The 18774-nt window shown below is 38.4% G+C and overlaps 1 protein-coding gene across 5 annotated transcripts in view; it reads left to right on the forward strand.

The window, feature by feature from the left end:
• RTN4 (reticulon 4) overlaps positions 1–18774 on the forward strand; it is an 85885-nt gene that overhangs the window by 64930 nt on the left and 2181 nt on the right. For all 5 annotated transcript variants that reach the window (XM_006873532.1, XM_006873531.1, XM_006873529.1 and 2 more), the window contains 2 exons: positions 4089–4296; positions 8333–8471. In XM_006873532.1, coding sequence (XP_006873594.1) covers positions 4089–4296; positions 8333–8471 — 347 coding nt within the window. The remainder of the gene's footprint in view (positions 1–4088; positions 4297–8332; positions 8472–18774) is intronic.

Raw genomic sequence — 18774 nt, forward strand, 5'->3', positions numbered from 1 at the left:
GAAACTACCAGCTGTTCCACGGGAGAAAGATGAGGCTTTCTGCTCCTGTAAAGATTTACAGCCTCGGAAACCCTGTACAGGGTCGCTATGGGTCAGAACTGACTCGAAGGCACTTAACAACAACAACATGCTTTGTCTATTCATTATGCAAATGTATAACATTTTGAAGAACTCCAATGTACTGAGCTGTCAGTTTGGTACCATTCTTGAAGAATATGAGTTTTATTTAAGAGTAAGCGTGGATATGTTGTGTGTTCTGCCATTTAGTAATTTCATAATACAGACCCATTCATGTAAGTGTTGTGTCTCACTTTGTTGTTAAGAAGGCTGCCTTTCATTGTGTTTTGATAATTGAGAGTGTATTGTAAGTGCCTTTAGGGGGGTGGGAATGTTGGAGGTTGTAGATCACTAACCTGCGAAACATTTCTAAAACCTCTACCAGGCCTAAAAAGTATCCAACTTCTCAAACGTTTTCTTTTCTTCTCCTACTTTTACCAAAATGGTACAGTTTTTAATTGCTTGAAAAGTTACAAGAGTAGAAATTAAAGTTTTAATAATGTCTGGGTTTTTTTTTTTAAATGTTTACTTTTTAAGAGTGATGTGAATAAAACTGTCTTAAGCCTTTTTCCTTCCACTTCACCACTCCAAATATAGATATAAAAAGAAAGGAAATATTTTTAAGTTACAGTTGTCAAAGATAATATAATAATAAAGCCTGATTGATTTAAATCCACTTTTTGGGAATTTGAATGCAAGACTAGCTGTTTGTGAAAGAATATAAGAAATCCCCTTTTCGAATGATGAGAGCAGTTTGAGAATTGTGGAACCAGTGTTAGGATATATGGCTCTTGAATTCCAGTCACTGATTTTTCTGTCCTCTCCATTTATGTAGAAACGATTGATGAATTACAAATAATTCTTATCTAGTCCTGGTGTGGGGCTGTAGGATAAGCGCCAGACTGGTAACCACAGGGCTGGCAGTTCAGAACCACCAGCTACTCCTTAAAAAACCCTATATCAGTATAAGTTGGAGCCATCTCAATGGCACTTAACAACAATAGTTAGTAAAACTATTTGAACAGGAACTATGTTGTATTATGCTGTTTGGTTAGATAGTATGTTGTGCATACCATATGTCTATAGTTATTTATTTCATAATCAGGTTTTTCTGAAATTCTTAAATGAGATCAAGGAATTGAGGACATCTGCATTTGTTTTAAGTTCTCAACAATAGTAATTTTGAGGTCTAATACATGTGTGTGGATAATTTTCAGAACCAGGCATTCTTATAAAGGACTACTTGCTCCTTTAAAAATACATTTGACATGTAACCTTACATGCTTATTCTTTAGGCTGTCATCTTTTGTTAACCCTATGATAGTATTAATAATAAAAACAGATAACAGCCCTTACATACATAACAAGTTTATCCTATGCTGTGGAATATACTGAGTGTTTTATATAATTATCTTATTCAAGAAAAATCATATTGATCCAAGATGTCACTTTATCCTCTCACAGCAGCTTAGTGAGTCCTTCTGACTGCTGAGCACATTGTACAGGAAGAACTGAAGTATAGTGGGCTGAAGTGAGGGAGCCAGGGTTCTATTTCAGGTGCTCCAATGCCAGTACTTTGCTTGGCTATTTTCGCACCATTGTTGTAAGAGGTGGGAGGAAGCCTCACAGGAAGTAATTATTGTACCAAGAGCTATCATCATAGCCTCTCCTCTCCTCTCACTGTACCCTGTTTAAAAGGTAACATTAATTATAGGAACCACTGCCAGCAGAGAGTAGAGACTTATAATTAGACCTGGGTCTTCAGCCTTTAGATTCTACTTATTCAAGACCCAGCTCAATTTCTGCTTCTTTCACAAAACCTGATTTAATTTCTTCCTATTTTTTCTTTTTCTGAATTTTCATGACAGTTGTGGTACTTGTACTTTATTTACCTTTGTTGCTTTACATGTTAGCATCTCTCCTGGCATTGTATTGTTTTAGAGTTGGACAGGGCCTTAAAGAAAATTCCATTTGTGTTTCGTAACTCATTGTCTACGTCTACGTTGAGTTTCTTGTACAGTGTCAGCTCATTCAGTGTTTGTTGAATGTCAGAAAACAGTTAATATTGCTGTTATCTCTATATTCATAATGTCAGTTTTTAAGTTCTTGTGGTTTTCATTCATGCTAGTATATTGGTATGGAGCCCTGGTGTGGCGCTGTGGGCTAATGCATCAGACTGCAAAGTCATTTGAACAGCAAGGTCAGTGGTTCAAACTCACCACCGGCTCCTTGTAAACCCTATACAGGGTCACTATGGGTCAGAATCAACTCAACGGCACTTAACAACTACAGTATATTGGTATAGTTGTAGAAACTGGTTGAATAGAACAGAAACAGATTTAGATATTTGAGGCAGGGTTAGAATGAATCTGAGATGGGGAAGACTTGAACAAATAGTTGAAATACAAAATTGAAAAACAAAGTTTGTAAATCATATATAAAATGTTAAATTTATAACATTTTTATTTAAGAGAATGAAACAGTACTTTAGAGTCCCTGCTATGTACCAGACACTCTGATGGGCATAAACATATCTTAATACTCACAATATGGTGGTGGTGGTGGTTATGTACCGTGGAGTCTGAACCGACCCATAGCAACCCTGTACAGGGTTGCCGAGGCTGTAAATCTTTACGGAAGCAGAAGGCCTCATCTTTCTCCCGTGGAACAGCCGGTAGTTTTGAACTACTGACCTTAAGGTTCGCTCACAATATAGGAACTCAATAATATGAACTGATGGCTTTGCAATGACATCGAACATTTTTCACTTACCCAGATACGGAGTCCTGGTGTGGCACTGGAGGATAAGCACTGGACTGCTAACCACAAGGTTGGTGGTTCAAACCTACTAGTCTCTCCTTGGAAACCCACCCTACACAAGGCTGCTATGAGTCAGAATCAACTCAACAGCACTTAACAACAACAATAATAATATAAAGAAAGGTCATATAAACCTTAGGGGAATCTAAGGAGTCCCTAGAAAAGTGACTTTTGCTTTTTTTTGTTTGTTTATTTTGAACAATTATATTGTTATTGTTAAGTGCCATTGTATTAGTTCTAAGTCATAGGGAACCCTGTATAGGATTTCCAAGATGCGATTGGTGGGTTTGCAACTCTGACCTTGCCGTTGGCAGTCCAATTTACCCTACAGCACCAGACCAGGACTCCGGAAATGTATAGGAATTATAATTTTTGCTGCTGAGTTTATTCATGTTTACTGTGACACATGTTCTTTTCTCCCAATTGTTGATAATCCAGGTAGAGATGAGTTAGGTTTAGCCTGTGGATACAAGGGCCCTTTGGCAGACTGACAGACTCTCCTTGGGTTGTGCATAACTTGATCTTGAGACCCACAAGCCTATGGGTATTTGATCCCCACAGTAGCCCTGTGACCAGAGGCCCAGAGCAAACTTGCTAAGTTAGGCTTTGTCTGATTCCTTACTATTAATAGACATTATATAACAGTGTGAGCACATTCAGTTTTTCTTTGACTCTAAATTTCTATGACATTGTATTTATTTATTCTTAGAGGAGAGTAACTTTTTGGATAATCTTAAAATTGTGTCCCTCTGTCTTTTGTTTTGTAGGCAATCTTTTATGGTAGCCAGTTTTGGTTATATATATATATATATATTTTTTTTTTTTTTTTTTTTTCCCTCAAAGTTCGATACTGTAAAGGAGAACTATTAAGACTTAAGCAAAAACCTTCAGGATGATATTCTAAGTGAACTCTTGTTTCAAATTTGAAGTCTGCTAGCCTTTGAGATATTTAATAATCTTATATATCCAGATTGATTCGGCATTCAGAGTAGATTTGAATGAAATGTTTAAAAAATATAAATAGATGCAGGTATCATACTAATAGACAACTTAGAGTGGGTTTAAAATGTAGCATAGAAAGTTTGTTTTTCTTTGTTATTTTAGGTTTTGATTTTGCCTTATGTGGTGACTTTTTTGTTTTGGGGGCAGAGCACATCCAAATGGAGACACCAGCATTTTAATTTCCGATGTCTTCTTTTTCTCATTTTCAGTGGTTGACCTCCTCTACTGGAGAGACATAAAGAAGACTGGAGTGGTGTTTGGTGCCAGCTTATTCCTGCTGCTTTCCTTGACAGTATTCAGCATTGTGAGTGTAACGGCCTACATTGCATTGGCCCTGCTCTCTGTGACTATCAGCTTTAGGATATATAAGGGTGTGATCCAAGCTATCCAGAAATCAGATGAAGGCCACCCATTCAGGTGAGATGTTTGAAAAACAAGACTCCTCATTTGCAATGCTTAGTATAAACTAGATTAGTATGGAGACATCTTTTAACTGTGTACAGCATTATAGGCATGATTTTATTATTATGTTTTTTTTTAATTGCTTAAAGGTAGTTGCAAACAAATTTTTGCTTAAAAGATTGTACTAGAAGTATTTGCTTTTGAAACTGCCTAAAGGTCATTTCTGTAGGATCAGCAATGGACTGCAACCACAAGGTTGGCAGTTCAAACACACCAGTTGCTCCTTGGAAACCATATACAAGGTTGCTGTGAGTTGGAACCAATGTGATAGCACCTACCAATAACAACTACAAAGGTCATATTAGAGGCTTATGATGGAGCACACTGGGTTTATGTAGTCCTTAACTTGACTCTACTACTTGTTAGGATTAATTGTTTCTTAGAATCTTACTATAATGGAAGTGGTGACTTTTTAACGTGGTTAAAGTAGGCGAATGAGGGTTATATTTTCTTTATTGCTTATGAATCAGACAGCAAACTGCAAGGTCAGCAGTTCAAACTACTAGCCATTCCACAGAAGAAAAATGCGGCTTTCTGCTCCTGCAAAGATTTACAGCCTTGGAAACCCTGTGCAGGGTCACAATGAGTTGTAACAGACTCCACGTTACTTAACAATAACAACAATATGCTAAGGAGCTCTGGTAGTGCAGTGGTTACGAATCGGGCTGCTAACCTCATGGTCAGCAGTTTGAAACTACCAGTTGTGCCACAGGAGTGGCGTAAAAATCTTTCTGCTCCCATAAGATTTGCAGCCTCAGAAATCTTATACAGGGTTGCTATGAGGTCAGAATCGACTCCACGGCGCATAACCACCAACTGCCAGTATGCTTTCTCTTACTAGAAATATCTTTTTTTCTAATGGCATGCTTTCCCATCATGCCTGTTTTTTCTTAAGATTCCTTCTTCTCTGTCAAGTGTCCGTTTCACATTTCCTGAGACATTACTTAAAATGCCTTTTCCTTTGAAGAGCTGCTCTGTTTTCGCCTCTCCCAGTCTCGTAGTCATCACCTCCCAATTCGTTTTACATGGATGCTCTGACATTATGCACCCAATCACTAATGGGACACACCTCACCTTGGGTCTTCTGCCTTCATCTCATTCTCAGCATGAATTTCCTCCACTTTTTTCTTAGATATAATTGATGCACTGTAAAATCCAGCCTTTTAAAGAGTAGAATTTATTATATTCTAGTAATTGTAGGATATAAGCACTGGTCGGCAATTCAAACCCAGGGTTGCTATGAGTTGAAACAGATTCGACAACATTTAACAATAACAAAGTACATTCACAGGGTTGTATAACCCTAACTGCTAATTCCAGAACATATTATTCATCCCCAAAAGAAATTCTGTCTATTAACAATCACTTTCTATGACACCCCCCCACCCCATGCACCTGGCAACCATTATCACACCATATATTTAAGTGAATTTCTCTCTCAAACGTGTCACCTTCTCTCAGTAACATAACTGTCATCCTGGTTTGGATATTATCTTTGCTTTTATCTCACATAAAAAGAAAGTCACTAAATTTCATTGTTTCTCATTACTTCCTCAGTTGAGACCAGGCCATGAACCAAATCCTGTCTTGTCACTTGCTTTGTAAATAAATTTTTTTTGGAACACAGCCACATTTATCCATTTATCAGAGTTAAATAGCTATGACAGAGATTGTATAGACTTCAAAACCTTAATAAAATATTTATTATCAGGTCCTTTACGGAAAGTCTGCCTGCCCCCAGTATAGATTCTGATTATATGGGATCCAGCTGATATCAGGTTGGCTTCTGGTTCCCTCAGATTACTTAAACTCTTACAGATGTTGTCAGATTGTTTTTTTTTTTTTTTATCACCCTCTTTTCATTTTTGTCATAGCATTTTTATGTAAAGAAGTTGTCTGTCCTTTGTGTCAATGCCTTTGCCTTTTCTCTCAATTGCCACTCAGGGATCTTGTGCCCATTTTCCCGCTGCCTCTCTTGGCTGCTCAGATGTCCTGATCTCTCCGGTTTCATTTTTTCTTTTGGTTCTCTGTTTGATTCAAGATCTAGCTCTTTGATGGCTTCCATAACACACACAAAACAATAAGAGAATTCCTTTTCTATTGCACTATGTCTTTAAAATATTCTCTAATTGTTTAATACCTGTAAGTATGTAACAGCGGTTTGGCAAGGTATGAATGAGTATATACCTACCTAGAGTACTATCCAGTTGATATTAATGGTAAATTGATTTTCAAACTTGAAGAGACCTACTAAATTATTTTGCTTCTTGAGAAGACTGGTGATTGGTTTCTATACCAGCTCCTTCCTGTATTTCTCTAAGCTACAGAAATAAAATTTTGCTTTGTTATGAGCAGATAAGAAGGTTTGGACTTTTTTTTGCTTGATATTAATAATGGTATTTTTAAGTTAATAGCATATATGTAATAGTGTACTACACCATTTGCCAATAAAGATATGTTTCTGGCCCTTAAAAAGTTTATAATCTAGTAGCAAGAATATTCACTTGACTATGTTACAAGGTTGGTTAGGTAAATGTTAAAAAAAAAAATACAACCTAAAATACCAAAGAAAATGTTCGAGACACAGGAGTGTAAAATTCCATTGGTGTAGACAGATAGGTAAGAGAGAATATCAGAAGAGGCTTTACATCTGAGGTGGCACCTTAGGGAGTTGTAGAAAAATAAGGTTAGAAAGATTTGGGAGGACTACTGGTTGAAAGGAGCTCTGGTAGCGTAGTGGTTACAAATCAGGCTGTGAACCTTAAGGTCAGAAGTTCAAAACTACCAGCTGTTCCGCAGGAGAAAGATGAGGCTTTCTGCTCCCGTAAAAATTTACAGCCTTGGAAACCCTGTATAGGGTTGCTATAAGTCAGAACTGACTCCACGGCACAACCACCACCACCACTGGTTGAAGAATCGGAACCATAGAATGAATCACAGATAAGGTTAGAAAGATTTGAGAGGAGAGAACACAGCACAGCACTTCCCATGAGGTTCTTCTCTACCAAGATAAAGTGGCTTCTTGGAAGCCATAGCTAATGAGAACTGTTCATTGGGTTCCTGCAGACTTGCTTCCTCCCGTGTCCCCATACAACTGTCTTATTAAATTGACCAATTCTAGTTTTCCCATTAGTTAAGTGTTAAGTGCCATTGAGTCAATTCCAACTCATAGCGATACAGTATAGGGTTTCCAAGGAGTGGCTGGTGAGTTTGAACCACTGACCTTGCAGTTGAAACCACCCTTGAGTGCTTTATCCCACAGCACCACACCAGGACTTCTCCACTAGTATAGAATATACTTTTGACATTCGTTTTATAGTCTGATGGACTGAGAAAGTATAGGATTTGGAAATGTATAGAAACCTTGTTATGCTTCATAATATCAGCTTAAAGAAAGATACCAAACACTGTTTATAGCCACTGTATTTCTAACTGCAAGGTTGGCAGTTCAAACCCACCAGCTGCTTCTCTCCAGGGTCACTATGAGATTGAGACAGAATTTACTTGATGGCATATAACAATAACGGCAACCGTTTGGTGAGGGCTTCTTTGAGCTTTACTCATTGACTCTTCAGCATTATTATCTCCATTGTAAATGAGGAAACAGAGGATTAGAGGGAAGACTAATTTTCCAAAGCTACAAAGCCAAGTATAACTCAACAGTCCTGGTGTGTGATACCATAATAAGACTTCTCATCACAAGTTTAGCAGTTCAAACCCACCAGCAACTCCTCAGAAACCCTAGACAGGGTCGCTATGAGTCAAAACCCACTTGACGGTACAGCCAAGTAAGAGGCAGAACGTGAGATTTCAAATTAGATCAGTCTGGCTTCAAAGTGTGTGCTTACCATGTGTGTGTATGAACTGTACATTGCTTGTTGACTTTCTATATTGTGTTTCATTTGAAAACAGTAGGCATCTGTAATTGCTGGCTGGCATTTAGGGGAAATCTCATCGGTCAGTGCTAAGTAGGATCTGTTTTGGTTTCTAGGGCATACTTGGAATCTGAAGTCGCCATATCTGAGGAGTTGGTTCAGAAATACAGTAATTCTGCTTTTGGCCATGTGAACTGCACAATAAAAGAACTCAGACGTCTCTTCTTAGTTGATGACTTAGTTGATTCTCTGAAGGTAAGTTTATTCGTTTCCACATTTTTAATATATACAAAATTTAAAACCAAAACTATGTATTTTGTTATATTCATATAAAAAAACCATAATGAAATCCCATTACTGCATTTCAGAATTCCAACTCTAACAATCACATATTTAGGGCAGAAGAATGTGGTATTCCTTTAGATTTATAATTTAAAGGAAAAAAAAAGATTTGTATTTCTGGAAAACATAAAGATTAAAAGTGAAGGGCATTTTGATTATAAGAAAAAAGGGTGTCTAATAAATAATAATACCGAAAGTGGTTTAATCTGCTTGGTTTTGTTTTAGACGCTAGGATTTTATTTCTTAGTTTGTTAAGTTGTTGACACACAAACCTAAGCCATTTCATATCTTGAGCTCTCATGTATTTCCAATTAACCTTCCATTAGTTGTCACTGGAAGGTTTTGTTTTTGTTGTTGTTTTTTTCCCTTTTCTTTTTTGGAACTTGCTCTACATAGTGTCTGTTACTTTCTCACTTTGCCAATTGGCTCTCCCTAAGTTCAACCAATTCCTAATAGGCCTGTGTCTTAAGCACACTAGAACTTCACTGATTTTCCATTGCATAGAATGTGCCATTTGTCTTCTTTCTATGTGCTCTTGCTTATGGATTCCTAATTGAAGCCTGTATAGAAATGTAGAAGAGCTGTAATTTTGTTTTTTCTCTTCTAAGAGATAGGCAGTACTTTGTAGTTGTCATGTAAGCCAAGGTTAACACATAGCAGTAGGATTGAACCTTTAGCCTAAATTAAACAATTGCTGAACTGGCCAGGATAGGTTTAAATGCTTAAAATGGTTTTAACAAACAATTACAAGCCCGTAGATGAAATATTCTTTTGCGCCATTAACGACTCTCATTTTATTTTGGCTTGGAACCTCAGTTACTTAATTCTAATTTAGAAACAAGTATTGTAGTTTCTTTATCATTTAGTATCTTGTACAGAGTAGCTGTACAAAGCAGTTGGCTTACTTTGTAGTGGCGCCTTGAACTGTTTTGATACCAATCATTCTAAAGAAAATGTGATTGTTACTTGGCATGCTGTATTAATTAGTTTCAAAAGAGAGGCAATAAAATATTTTGGTGTAAGTGAAATTGAACCTGATCTACATGAGTCCTGGTGTGGCTCTGCAGGATAATGCTCTGGACCGGTAGGTCAGTTTGAGTTACAAGGTTGGCAGTTTAAACCTACCAGGCACTCCTTGGAAACCCTATACAGGGTCACTATGAGTCGGAACTGACTTGATGGCACTTAACAACAGCAACATATGGGTCCTGGTATAGTACTCTAAGATAAGCACTGGACTTCAGGGTTGGTGGTTCAAACTCCCCAGCTGCTCTTTAGAAACCTTATTTAGGATTGCTATGAGTTGGAATCGACTCAACAACAACAATATGAATCCTAAAAAGAAACCACCTTGTATTAATTGAAGTGACTGCAGAGGTAGGAAGTGTGAAGACGCATGAGGAGAGGAGGAGGGAGGTACTAGTGCAATGTAGGATGGAGCGAAGTGGGAGAGAATTGCAGAGGCAGACTGCTCTTAAGGCAGTGAGAGTGTTCCAGAACAAAGGACCGTTTCTGAATTTAACTGTCAAAAATGGTGTGTGTGTGTGTGTGTGTGTGTGTGTGTGTGTGTGGAGGGGGGTTGGGGGGCGGGGAGTGCCTTCAAACTAAAAGTCATCATGAAGCTTGATAGGGAAGAGAGTGATTGTGTCATTGTTTTTCCAGACTCAATGAATACAGACGAAACTCTATGTCCATAATTTAATTTTTATTTATTTATTTATTTATTTTGAGAATGAAGGTATCTGTTTAAAAACAAAATAAAACAGTTGAGTCTTAGGATAATTTGTAAATGTATAAGTTTTTTACAATTTTGAGGGGCTTCTTTCCTGGGCATGGACTCCCTTACTTGTAGCCATAGCAACTGGTAGGATAAATCAAATTCTTACAAGAAATGGATTTTCCAATTTCAATAAAAATTTTTAGTTAATTTGACATTTCTAACATAACTGAATTGCTCTTTGGTTGTTTGATGATATTACAATCATTGCAATGAAACGAAATTCGATAGAATGAATAGCTTTTGTTTCCCCTATGTTAAACTATCACATAATAAAAACTTAACAAAAATATTTGTCATTAGACTTTTTTTTTAATGTTTTATTGTGAATTATATGATCGTTTACATGGGAGAACATTAGTTTTACATTCATTCTATCGTATATCATCTCATTGCCATGGTTCCAATCCCCTCCATGCAATCCTTCCCCCACCCCCCCCAAATCTTCAGCACACAGTCGCTCTCCCTCACTGGATCTAAAGTCCCCAGCTGCTCCATCGCTCCACGTTGTTTTTGTTTTTTTAAATACGTGGATTTAAAACCTGTTGGAAATTTTTCTAATAAATAGCTAAAGTTTCTATATGAATTTATGATCTTGATGACTAATGCTTTTTTGCTATGATAGAAGTCAACTGTAATTGAAATGACTTTGATTTTGACCTAGGAAAATGAAAACCATCTTAACCACAAGAAAGTACAGTGAAATTGTTATTTATAAATGCCTGTCGAGAAAATGGCTTCTATAAATGAATAGCTTTAAGCCAAAAATTTGAAAACCTTTTGCTATTGCCCTCTCTGCTCATGAATGTTTGGTGCCTCCAGATTTATTAAAATCCACAAACTTCTAGATTCTAGGTCATTTCTACTTGAAACTTCTCTTTCTCAGAAATTAATGAAAAGGATTGTGAACTTTTTTCTTAACTTTTTATTATGAATTGAGTGAAAGTTTTCAGAACAGATCATCAGTTTTACAATCAATAAATCACATACTTTGCTTCATTTCAATGGTTGGAATCCCCTCTATGGACCAACAGTTAACAGTATTCATCTCTGTTCACTTCAGGTGTTCCATTCCTCCTTCATCTTTCCAATGCTAACCTCACTCTTGTTGTATATTACCTGCCCCCCCACCCATGTTAACATGTGTCTATCTACCCTCTAGCCTATGAATAATTTTCCTTTCCCCTCCTCTCATAACCATTATAGATTATTACTTTTAAGAAAATTTTTTAACTTTTCACAACATTTATCAAATACAGTATTTGAACTTTTGTGATTGACTGAGTTCACTCGGCATCATGTCCTCCAGGTTCATCCATGCTGTGAGTTCCAAGAGTTATCTTTTTTTTTTTTTGGCTGAACATTGCATAGCTCTCCATTGTAATTGAGGCTATCTGCACCTGCATTTTATGTCTTGTAGATAGCATATTGAAGGATATTGTTTTCTTATCCATTATGCTCTCTCTGTCTCTTGACTAGTACATTTAATCCATTTACATTGAACTTCTCCATGGCTGTGAATTGACTGCTGTCTGTCAGTTTGCTGTGTGTTTTTGTGGTGCTGCTGGTTTCTTTGTTCCACATCATATTCTGCACTGAGTTCATTTTGTTTATGGGTTTTCATTTCTGCTGTATTATGTTTACTAAATCTTTCTGGTTGTTGTTTTTTTTTTTTATGTGCAGGTGTATTGTTTTTCTTTATGGTTACCCTATAATGTATTAATTTTTACCCATTTGAAACAGGCCATTATCTTGAAATCTACTTGACTTCTTTGCTATTTAGAAGTTCTGTATCTACACTATTTCATACTCTTTTTGCTTTGTAATTGACTTTATTTTACCTTGATATATCTGGTTCCCTATTTTTAGTATTGTAGGTTTGTTTTACTTTAAATATTCCTATTACTGAATTGAGTTGTGGGTGGTGTTGTCATATATAGTAATCTCAGGTTGGCGTCTGCTGTTGTTGGTTCTCAGTCCAAAGAGCACCCTTTTTAGCATTTTTAGTAAAGTTGGTGTGATCATTACAAATTTAATTTTTGTTTATCAGGAAACACCCAAATTTCGCCATTGTATTTGTGGGACAAGTTTGCCTGCATGATTTCTGCTAAGAAATCTGATCTGCTTTCAGGATTATTTCTTTGTCTTTGGTTTTGGAAAGTTTGGTCTTGGTGATTTTCTTTTGGAACCTATCCTGTTTGGAGTTCGTTCAGCTTCTTATGTTTATCTTCTCATCATTCATGATGTATAGGAAGTTTTCTTCCAACAACTCTGACAATTTTCTCTCTGCCCTTTTTTCTTGTTCTGTAATTCTGATCACCTCTAACTTGTTCCTCTCTTTTTGGAGTCCCACCTACTCTTAGGCTTTCTTTGGATTGTTTTTTTTAGCATACTAGTATCGAGAGATTCATTTTTAAGCTCATTAATTTGGGCTTCCATTGCTTTGAATCTGCTCTTTTGCCCTTTTAATGTCCCTTTCTGAAATCTTAGTATTAATCTTCTGGATTTCTAATTGCAGGTTTTATACTGTTCCTAATACTTCATTTATTATGTCTATCTGTTCTTTTGGTATTTTCCGGAATTCTTCCAAAGTTTATTTTGTGTTCTTGCTCTCCTCAATTTTTCTGTCAATTCTGTGAAAGGTACCTGAATGTTCTTTTGAATTCTTATTCAGTTATAGTTACCTTTTCTGGCTTTGCATCTTTGTCATTTGTTTGAGCCATGCTCTATTGTTTCTTGTTGTTAAGTGCCGTTGAGTCAGTTCCAACCCATAGCGACCCAGTGTCCAGGGTTTCCAAGGAGCAGCTGGTGAGCTTGAACCACTGGCATTGCAGTTCAAACGACTTTGCCAACGCATTGTTTCTTAGTGTGGACTAAAGTTGTCTCTTGTCTCCAGGGCATTGTGGGGTTCTTCTATTTGTTTTTTAATTGATGATTGTATGTCGAGGTGTTCTTAGGCTCTCACCAACTCTCTACTGTGGGTATTGGTAAGGAATGGAAACGTGTCTCTGTTCTTGTGCCTCAGTCTATGATAGATTTGGCTGTTGTTGACTTCTGTCTATTGTTGATCAGGTGCTATAGGAGCAGGTATTGTCTCTTCCCCAATGGGTAGAGCTGTTACGAGTGGTACGGTTGTGACTGGCGTGTGGACAGAGAAAATACAAGGAAGATATAAAAAATAATAACCCTTAGTAAAACCAGGGAGAGGAAAGATGAAAAGAGAGCATAGAGAGTAGTAAGAAACAGCAAAGCGGGAGTGGGGAGAAGGTAAGAAATGAGAAGAGATGAACGAAAAACAAAATCTGAGATAGAAAGGATAAAATTCAAGAGAATAGAAAGGAGGAGAAGGAATAAGCAAAAATAGTGAAATGACAAAAGGCGGGGGAAAAAACCCCAGTGACGCTGTTGTACCTGGGGAGGAGAAACCTCTGAGGGGCTCCAGCAAGCCAAGGAGCCCCCGAGGTAGATGTGGGAGCGATGTTACAGCTGGGTTCCTGGCCCTCCTTATGTGCGTTCAGTGCACTCAGTCTGGAAGTAGTTCCTAGAGACCCTCGATGGAGCTGATTTCAGTGTCTTGTTAGGACCACAGGGCAGCTGGGAGCAGGGTGCGTAGTTAACTGTTGGTCTGGTGGTTCTGTAGGTGCTGTAGGTCTTAAGCCGATCCCACCTGAATCCCAAAGCGGCAGAGCCTATCCCCACTTCACTTTAGTAGCAGTAGATGACGGGGAGAGCTGGCCAGCCCCTCTGGTCACCAAGGTAGCATGAGGGAAAAGGAATTGCACCTTTCTAGTGGCCTGTGTGACTGCTTTGCGAGGCCACCTTCTGTTGCCAAAACTGCTCATAAGGCTCAAGATAGTCTTGCCACATCTGGCCAGCTGTTCACCAGTCATTGCCACCAGGAAACTAGTGTACTTTGAGAAATACTTCCAAGATTTAAGGTGCTCGCTGGACTGCAGTCATTTGAATTGCAAGGTTGGTGGTTCAAGCTCACCAGTCACTCCTTGGAAACCCTGTACAGGGTCGCTATGGGTCAGAATTGACTCGACTACACTGAACAACAACACACCACCTAGGGAAGGTTTGCAGAAGAAAGATGTGACTGCTTACATGAAGATTACAGTCTTAGAAATCCCATGGCTGGTTTCTACTCTGTCCTATAGTTGGAATCAATGGGGGGGGGTTAGTAGGAGTTTAAGTATGGAGTTCCCAGATGGTGTAAACAGTTAACGCACTTGGCTGCTAACCAGAAGGTTGGAGGTTCAAGTTCGTTCACCCAGAGATGTCTCAAAAGAAAGACCTGGAGACTTCTAAAAATCAGCCATTGAAAACCCTATGGAGCACAGAGCTCCTTCTGGTACATAGTTAAACATAATTAATTCCCTCATTCCCCTGGAAGAAAGACAAACAACGCCATGACCCTTGCCCTCCTTCAGTTCGTATTTATTACATGCTGGTCTCTTTCTCCCCTCCTCATTGTATCCAAGGAAGAAAGGAACTTTGACTTCCTTTGGCAGTTAACATTAAAAAATATTTGCCAAGAATAGCATAGAAGTTATTAAGTCCAAAATGAGAGCTGCCATTTGTGTCTTTGTTGTTAAGTGCCGTCAAGTTCCTTCTCATAGTACCCTATATAGAGTTTCCAAGGAGTGACTGGTGGGTTTCAACTGCCTGCCAAGGGTTAGCATCACACCAGGACCCCATTTACTCCTTTAAAGAGGTGTTTATTGGCTTTTCACCTGTCTCTGTATTCCTATTGAATAACATGCACATTTGTGACAAATTCTATTAATCATGAATGGTTGCTCTCTAGGTGGCTTGCTCAGTGTAGCACAGTATATAGACTCTAGAGTCAGATAAACCTTAGATTGACAACTTGCTTCATCTGTGTCTTGGTTTCTTCTATAGGGATAATAGGAACACAGGACTTGAGATTGTTAAAATACATGCAAACTGCCCAAAACAGAAAATAAATCCATTGACAGTGAGTCAGTTCCAACTCATAGCAATCCTGTGTTGACTTTCTGAAGCTGTGAATCTTTACAGGAACAGATAGCTTCATGCTTTGCTGCAGAGTGACTGGTGGGTTTAAACTGTTGCCTGTGTTTATCAAGCCATTGTGTATCATGCAGTGCCACCATTGCTCCCTTATACAAATTTTATCAACTGTCGTATAGTTAACTGTTCACAAAAAACAAAAATTAGTTGTTATTGTTATATAACAGGTCCAGTAATTGTACAGTTGCTAAAATGCTAGTTTTTAGGCCACCTCTTTCTCATCTAACGGTACATTCTCTGGAAATCCTTTCTTGGTATTTTTGTCTGGGGCTGCCAAAGTTAAAATTTTTCTACATGTTAGCTGCAACATTTAAAAGTCCCATGATAGCACATTGAAATGTGAATTTCTGGTTTCTCTTTTAAAATGAGACAAGTTGGCAACATTTGGCCTTGGGGTGGTTGTACAGCAACCATCAGGGAACTGAGGTCTGGGTACCTGCTCCCCTGAGAGCAGGAATGTGTATTTCCCCTCTACTCCCTCATGCATTTAGGGCTCCTGCCTGGCCTCATACACATGTGAAACTTGAGCTCTGTTTGCCTCTGGATTGCCTGGATTTTATAAAGAATGCCCTTCAAGTGGCAGGTAACATTTGGGGTGCTAAGTGACCTAGGTGTGAAATCTTTCTGTGTGACCTAGAAAGTCATGTAGTGACCAAATTAGGACTTTTTAAAAAAAACAAAACAAAACTGTGTATGTTCTAAGTGTCTTAAATCAATTCCTTCTAAAATAGGGAAGTTTGACTCTTTTCCTCTTAGTCTTGTAGTTGGTATATGGCAGTCTGTCTGTTACTTTGTAGTAAACTCACTCAAGTGCAGATGTTATATTTAGCTTCTGCAACCGGAGTCAAAATTTGTGCATGGGAAAGGGCATGCTGTCTGGAGTCATGCCTTAAACCACCAGAGGTTCCACAGCACATGCTGAGTGCAGGGCAACACTTGACTTTGGATTTTCAGTTGGCAGGTGCAATTGGTAAGAATGCCTGACATTTACTTAGTTGAACAGGAGTGAAATTCAGTGGTAGGGGTAACCCGAGCGTTACTATTTATGGAACTGACAGTTGGTGGTGGAATTCAAAGTGTGTTCCTAACCTGAAGTAAGTTTGCTTACTAGAGTTTCAGTACCATAGTTCATTCTCAGGATCCAGCATGTAGTAGGCATTCAGTCAGATTTTGTTGGAAATACATGAGAGAAAAGTATGCTTTAGATCACGGAGATCTGCAAGAGAGAAAGGTATGCTTTAGATCACGGAGATCTGCAAGAGAGAAAGGTATGCTTTAGATCACGGAGATCTGCAAGCTACTGCCCACCTGGGGCATGGGGCATGTTTTTTGTTTGTATGTAAATTCAGGCTTGACACTAAGAATGGTTTTTACATTTTTAAACAGTTATGAAAACAGCAACAAAGAATAGTAATACAGTGTCTATGTGGCCCATAAAACTGTCCTTTACAGAATGTCTGCGGATCCTTACTTTAGTGAATTGAGGTGTGAATCTCTCTCTCCTCCACTTCTGTTTACACCCTATCATATATGTGCCTGAGGAATCGCAGAAGAGTAGATGGGTGCTACCATGGCAGTGCGCTTGTTACCTACTAGACAGGGCAGAGTGGGTACCAGACACATGAAGACTTTGATTAGGAAGCGTGAACTCCTGCTGCTGATGTTTATTTGTTAAAAGCCTAGACTGACTACTTATAAATCTTCAAGTACTGCTTTGAACTTAATTGAGGCTGTGTACCAGGATAGGCATTGGACTGCTAACCATTTGGTGGTTCAAGCGTACAGCCCACGCCACAGGAGAAAGATGAGACTTTCTGCTCCCTGTAAAGATGCGCAGCCTTGGAAGACCCTAAATAGAAAGGGCTGCTACGAGTCGGAATTGAGTCGAGAGTACTTAACAATACTACTGTGTGACGCCACAAAATACTAGAGCTGGAAGAAAACTTAGAAATTCTCTTGTCCAACCATAGTTTCTGTAAACCAACATGTTTAAAGAGGAAATAAGGATTTCTCCAAAATGAAATCATGAAATCGCTTTTATAGAAGCGCAGTAAAGCCTTTCCCAGATTGCCTATTTGATGGTAAGAGACGGATTTTGAAGCCAGGAATACTAAAGTAGGAGATTGTTTCATGTAATATGGCATTCATAAGTTATATCTGTATCTTATTATAGTTAACGTAATAGTACCTGCCTCATATGGTTTTTAAGAAGGTTTGATGAGTTTTTTCTTGTAAAGCATTTAAAATAGCACCATAAGTACCATGGGGCGTTTTCTGACTCATAATGACCCTGTATAGGGTTTCCAAGGAGCAACTGGTGGGAATCACTGACCTTGTGGTAAGCAACACAATGCTTATCCTATAGCACCACACCAGGACAACAGTTAACACTATGTTGTTGTTGTTAAGTGCCTTCAAGACCCATAGTGATCCTGTATAGGTTTTCCAAAGAGCAGCTGGTGAGCTTGAACCACCGACCTTGTAGTTAAAACAACTTTGCAGTCTGACGCATTAGCCCACAGCGCCACACCAGGACTCCTATATTAATGTTAAATATGAAGGCAGCAGCGACTAAGAAGAATTTTTACAGAAGTAGAAGTTTAAGGAGTCTTCATTGCCAAGGTTAACTGTTGATGGTTAACATATGTATCATGGGGCAGACAGTGCTTCTCATCAATAACATGCGTAAGGTGATGTTTAGGTACCTGAAACATAGTTTCTTTGATGTTTATTAAGGTACTCCCATAGGGTAGACATTGGACTGTAAACCACAAAGTCAGTGTTTCAAGCCCACCTGTGAGAGAAAGATGAGGCTTTCTGGTTCCACAAAAGATTTAAAGCCTCGGAAACCCTACACAGGTTCACTATGAGTAGAAACTAACTCCATGGTACTTAGCAACAATAATGCCTGAATTATTCAGTTAATATGTATCTTTAATTACTTTGTTGTTAAGTGCCGCTAAGTCAGTTCTATTCATAGTGACCCTGTATAGGATTTCCAAGTAGCATCTGGTGAGTTTGAACTGCCGACCTTGCGGTTAAAACTGACCTTGGGGTCCAGCACATTATTCTGCATTTGTTTCTGATGTTGTTATGTGCCGTGGAGTCGGTTCCGACTCATAGCGACCCTGCACAGGGTTTCCAAGGCTGTAAATCTTTACGGGAGCAGAAAACCTCATCTTTCTCCCGCGGAACAGCTGTAGTTTTGAACTGCTGACCTTGAGGCTCGCAGCCCGATTCGTAACCACCTTTTAAATTAAATGTTAATAGAGTTGAAAGGGGTAAGGTGTGTATATATATATATATATATATACACCCCTTTGGTACTTGTTTCTGATCTGAGACAACACAGAATCAGCTATCTTGTGTAGTTCATTTGGATTC

The sequence above is a fragment of the Chrysochloris asiatica genome, unplaced genomic scaffold (genome assembly GCF_000296735.1).
Source record: "Chrysochloris asiatica unplaced genomic scaffold, ChrAsi1.0 scaffold00245, whole genome shotgun sequence".
Classification (NCBI taxonomy): Eukaryota; Metazoa; Chordata; class Mammalia; order Afrosoricida; family Chrysochloridae; genus Chrysochloris; species Chrysochloris asiatica.